Genomic DNA, 6,229 nt, shown 5'->3' with positions numbered 1-6,229 from the left:
AAGCTGAGCAGTTATTATAGGCCCTCCACAAAAGGGAGACGGGCTTCGGATGCTCCTTTTTTCCTTTTTGGTGAGTTATTGATGATTTTACTGATCAGGTTTCTCAATCTATTGCTATGCAAGGTGTTTTGGAATGGATAAAAAAAAGTGCTTTTCAGGTATTTTTCCGTTTTTGTATTTCTGGTCCGCCTATTGAAACGTTTTACTTTGTCGGAGAGAAATATATTGCCTCTAAAGATGTGTTGATCGACAAGCTAAAGGCCCTTTAATCTTTCCCTTTCTGCGTGAAGGCACACATGCATTCACCCTTGATACAAAATAATGAAATCTGAGAAATCGGCATTTTTCTCACCGTTGGGTAATTTTTGTCACATTTTCATTTTTTAGCTCAACACCTTTTGTGTCATTCAAAACCACATTTCTATGTGGATTTTCCTGAAAAACCCCCCACACTGACCAAAGGCACATACAATGCACATTCATAGTTTTCAAGGACACTACACCTTTGGAAGTCACTAAAATTTGGCGGCCATTTTCTTGCTAATTCTGCCTTCGACACCAGACGACTCCTACCTCCTTTAATTGAGAATATTTCGACTTTGATTGAAGATAGAAGGGTATTGTTTTCGCTAAAAGCAAGTTAAATTGAGCACGCTTTAAGACAATACAATAACTCCTTATTATTCCTCAAAACTGACGAGCGCTTGATTTCACCGCATCGTGTCACATACAAGTTGAAGTATAACAACTTAAACAGGAAAAAGATGGAACGTGAAATGAAGCGAAAGAAACTCCAGAAAAATCAAATCAAAGATAGCAAATACATGGATTTCACAATCAAAGAAGTAATGGAATAAATGAATACTCAAACACTGTGCGCATTAGATTTTTTTTTTTAAAAGGAGATATTTTAATGGTCAAAGGTATTGTTTTAAACAGATGGTGAGAATGCATAGAAAAACTTTTCAAAGATAGTAGGGAAGAACAACTGGTAGTAATAAATAAATAAATAAATAAATAAATAAATAAATAAATAAATAAATAAATAAATGGACTATCAATATTGAGAGCAGAAGTACAAGTTGCCATACAGAAAAGGTTGACCTTATTCGGACTACACTCGGCCACATCATCATCATCATCATCATCATCATCATCATCATCATCATCATTATTATTATTATTATTATTTATTATTATTATTATTATTATTATTATTATTATTATTATTATTATTATCATTATTATTATAAATGATATTACTATGATGATGATAGTGATGATGATGATGATTACTATTATTATTATTATTATTACGATTCTTAAATGAAAATTAAATGCTTTATATTGGAGTACATTTTTCATGTGTTAGAGAGGTGGTAAAATCGTAAAGTAAATGCGTTGGAATAGGCGCGCTTGTCAAGTCACAGAACATATAATTTAACCAACTTGATAATTACAGCCAGTGTCAAATTTAGCAGAACACACACAAGCGCTGCACTTACTTACTTGTCCACTGTGTTGGGGTCACTGCAGTCGGAACATGTCCATCTCTGCTCCCCCCACCTCTTCAGGATCCATCCCAGAGTCTGCCTGCTTATAGTCTCCATCATAATCTGGTTGGAGATCCGTCGGACTGGTCCGCACAGATGGCTGTGTTTCCCCTCTCCTCTTTGGATCCCCTTCTCCTTCAATCTACCTAGAGTGTGGGAACCGCTATCCGCCCTATTCTTCCTTGACTGCTTTACGTAAGTCTTCTCTCAACTCTGCTGATTTCTGCACAAGCTTACGGCATAGTTCAAAACCGAATACAGTCGAGATATTGTCCAAGATGGCCACCCCTTGTCTCGACGAAAAGCGGTTGTCTTAGACAGTTGGATGTGTTGCACAGCATCATTATTGTATACACACGCACAAGAAAGGTTTCTTTTAGTTTTAGTAGTTTTAGTAGAGGTTTTACGGCACTCGCAACTGCATAAGATCATATGAGCGCCAGAAGATTAGAGATGTTAAAAGAGAGCAACAAACATAAAAAAGAAGAAGGGGAGATAAGGACGATAGATGTTTCATAGGAAAGAAGAAGCAAACCACACCAGAGCACCGGCCAACCACCACCCACAGGAAAAAAAGGGGGGGGGGGCGGAGTGTTGATTCTTACAGGTGATTGTCTTGAAAGGGTGGTCGTTACAGCAAATTTGACAGTATTGTTGTTTTCTGCGCCGCATTTGAATGAGACATGCAACACCCAGACAACGAGGAGAGACAACCAGAGAATACATCCGTGTCAGAACATTTGTAATGCAGCGTGGTGGAATCAGGCTCTCGTCAATTTTTGAGTATGTAGAGCTATTGATATCATCTTAAAGCTTGTTCACTTGTCTTTATTCGGATGAATAAATATCAATTTATCTTGAATACAAGTTGAGATATTTGCGAAAGAAGGAGATGGGGGTCACATGTTTTCAGAAGTAAAATTAGGGAGAAAATGGCCGCCAAAGATTAGTTGTTTCCTTAGCTTAAGAGTCCATGGTAACTGAAAATTTATATTTTTGTGCCTTTAATCAACGTTTTTCAGAAAAATCTACACAGGAATGAGTTCTTTATTGTGCAAGAAAGTTGTTAAGCCAAAAAACAAAACAAAAATAAAATTCACAAACCTGCGGAAAAATGCAAGTTTCTTCGCTTTGATTATTTTGACGAGAGCCTGATTCCACCACGCTGCCTCACATGTACGAGCAAAGGAAGAAGTACCGGCATCTGTGGGGAAGAACTTTGGCGTTTCTTTGTCAAATGTTGAAGCAAGACTGGCTGAGTTCTTTTTTAAAAATAAGTGGTTTAGGGCACTCGCAACTGATTACGGTTATATGAACGCGGGGCGACCGAGTTCCATTCCCATGTGGGGAGAAGTATTAATCCAGTATTCCGGTCTTTCTCAACCCGGGTTGGCCCTGACAGGCAGGGCTGAAGCCCGTTCCCTAATTTAATGATCTAAATTAGGTCAATGGGGGCGTAAAACACTTACAGGTAGTGATATCTTTTAAAGCGACGCTCGTATCGACCAGGACACGCACCATGTGTCTTGTTGAGCCAGTTCATGTGTCCGACCCGACTAACCCGATCCTACCTACCCAACTGACTGAGTAAGCCAGCTAGCACTGCTTACTTTTATACGGTGCGTGCAAGTTCCGAGTCTGTAAAAGCGACAGCATGGAGCACACACGCACAGAATTCTTTATTTCCGTTTAGTCGAAACAGACTGTACCGAAATTGTATAAGTTTAACGCCTCTTTCTACACTCTGCTATAAGGTGACCTTCAGTAGTACTGAGAAATGGGTTTTAAAAACTCCCCAAACTAACTACAGTTCAGATTGCTCAGTTTGGGATTCGAATTAGGGCCATTTGCACTGTTGTCCAGCATGATACCAACTGAGCTAACAGCTTGCTTGTTAATAAAGATTGATCAATGCTTTACTTCTTGAAGTCCGAGTATGTGGCGCTCATGACTGTTTTTGGGGCCAATATTCAGTCCGAAATTAGCATGTCAAATGATCCATTAATGTAGAATAACGAATCCTTGAATCCTGTGAGTTGGTGTGGGTGGAGGGAACAGAGAGATTTCAGGGAAAGGAGGAGGGGGGGGAGGGGGGAGGGGGGGATAGGTGTCAAGAGGCCACCCATGACGCTGACGAAAGAAAGTGGGATTTGAGTTTGATTTTATGTGTTTTTTTTGGTGTTTTTGTATTTCTGCCCTATTGTACCAAAGAAGGTGCGGCCCCTCTAATGCGGGTTCCTTGTCATACGGCGGCTATTGCTTCGACTGTAAATGATGGTAACCGGATTTCGCTTATATCAACACGTTTTTAGCATATTTAGTCCGGAAAGGGCGCGGCGGACTGGCAGGGGGGGGGGGGGAGGAGGTTGGAAAGGAGGGGGTTTCTACAAATGTGTCTCTTAGCGCCTCTCTCAGACGGAGTTGAAGACAGTATACACATGGTCGGTAACATAATCGTCTCCAACTCAACGACTCACAGCGCGAGTGAGTATGATGAATATGACTATAATAGTAATACATGTACTAATAGTAATGATGATGAAAATTGTTTTGTAAGTGCAATGTTTCATTTCTATTCACACTGTCTTTTTACGGTGAGCATAAATTTACATGATAATAATAATAATAATAATAATAATAATAATAATAATAATAATAATAATAATAATAATAATAATAATTATAATAATAATAATAATAATAATAATAGTTTAAAAAAAGTTTTATTTGGGGTTTTACGGCGCTCACAACTGCATAAAGTCATATGAGGTCAGGGGGTGGATGTCAATAGAGAAGTCCTTACAGGGAATCAGACTTATTCTGCCCACCTCTCTAGCCTCAACAGCACAAACTCTGCTTCGACTATCAAGGCCCCCCGGAAATAGTGGGTCACAAGAGTGTGACAAACATACAAAAGAAGTGGAGAAAAAATGAAAATAGTAAGGATTAGTAAAGAAAAAGCAGCAGTTCCCTGTTGTAGATCAGGCACAGTTATGAGCGTGACGTTGATGAATCAGCCCATTTACAATTCTACTGTGCATGAACGATAAAATGTCCCCCCTTTGAGAATGGCATAAAGACACCTCTGTCAGTGGCACTGCCCCGGGGGGTATAATAATAATGATAATAATAATAATAATAATAATAATAATAATAATAGTAATATTAATAATAATAATAATAATAATAATAATAATAACAATAATAATAATAATAAGGTACATTGGGGGAGGGGGGGGGGTGATGTTTACAAGTGATTGTCTTGAACGGGCGGTCGTTATAACAGGTTCGATTGTACTGTTGTTTTGTGCGTTGCATTCTACAAAGAAACGCCTCTAAATATGTATGAGGTGCTGAGATGCAACACCCGCTCCATCCATTTTAGCACTTTTGAGAAAATCAGCTTTTAAAAATGGTTCTACGCGCCAGCTACATCCCGAAAAAAAAGTCAGTTGATGCCTTAAGTCACTCACTCTTTTGCTCTAATTACAGACAAACACAAACATACATTTTCATAATGAATGAATTAGTTTGGCTCTTTTCGTCTATGCAGACGGTCAATTTAGCTTAAGATGGTCTCAAGGTTGTCTTCATGCAGCTTCTTTCATGGCTAATTCTTCCTATGTTTGAAGCGCAGATTCTGTCGCAGTGCTTGCAAATGGATGAATTAATAAAGCATTAACTTTTCATAATCAAATTAATATTATTAAATTATTGTTAAACGTATTAAATGAGGTGTTTGGGCAGGACAAACCACGGCTTACGCTCGTCGACACCCTTCTGAAGAGGAAGTCACATGACAGGAACTGAACTTTTCCTTAGCCGATAAAGAAAATTTTAGGATGTATTAAGTTCAGGAAAATTACGATTTTGGATGTATCAGGTTTTGCGTAGAAAGTTTTTTTGATGGCTTTTATGAAGGATTTTTGGGGGGTTTTGGTTGAAAAAACACTGTGCATTTGATTGCCTGTAACAGTGTGCATTTACATTTACAGGCAACAAATATCGATTTTTTTCCAAAATGTCGCTTACCGGATTTTGTATCACACCCCCTCTCTCACACACACACCAACACACACAAACACACACACACGCACACACACACACATACACACACACACACACACACACACACACACACATACACACATAATTATATATATATTAAAATTTTTAAAAAATAAAATGTTATACTCACAAACGCAAACAGACGTTCAATAATATATAACTTTATCTTATGTATTTTATTTCGTTTTTTTTATTCCTCAGAGCGCCAAGCAGATCTCCTTATCAAGCCTCTTCCGGGAGTTTTATTGGGTGAAGTAAAGGGTAAAAATCCACCACTAGGATAAAGAGATATATAGAGAGACCACAGCATACAAAGGTCGATTCTCGTTGAGTGACCAAGTGTGAGGCAACTACACACAACTCAAGGTCTGGTCAGAATAATAATAATAATAATAATAATAATAATAATAATAATAATAATAATAATAATAATAATAATAATAATAATTAATAGCTTTTGTATAGCGCATATCCCCGCTCAACAGCAGGCTCTATGCGCTTTACACTATATTATTACCCCAGCAGACCATAGAACACTCCGAAACATTCTCAACTTCCCGGGAAGCATACACTGCAAGCAGCTGAGTAAGCGCTCAAACACTAACAAA

The 6,229-nt window shown here is 38.2% G+C and overlaps 1 protein-coding gene across 1 annotated transcript in view; it reads left to right on the top strand.

Annotated features, from left to right (window-relative positions):
* LOC106012011 overlaps window positions 1-5,879 on the top strand; it is a gene marked incomplete at its 5' end in the record, with an annotated part of 35,058 nt that extends 29,179 nt beyond the window's left edge. The window contains 1 exon segment of the mRNA XM_013083576.1: window positions 5,823-5,879. Within this exon segment, the coding sequence (XP_012939030.1) occupies window positions 5,823-5,879 (57 nt within the window).
* Between the last annotated feature and the right edge of the window lie 350 nt (window positions 5,880-6,229).

The sequence above is a fragment of the Aplysia californica genome, unplaced genomic scaffold, assembly GCF_000002075.1.
Source record: "Aplysia californica isolate F4 #8 unplaced genomic scaffold, AplCal3.0 scaffold00242, whole genome shotgun sequence".
Taxonomy (NCBI): domain Eukaryota; kingdom Metazoa; phylum Mollusca; class Gastropoda; order Aplysiida; family Aplysiidae; genus Aplysia; species Aplysia californica.
Note: the sequence above shows the minus strand (reverse complement) of the source record. Positions and strands in the feature narration are given on the sequence as shown.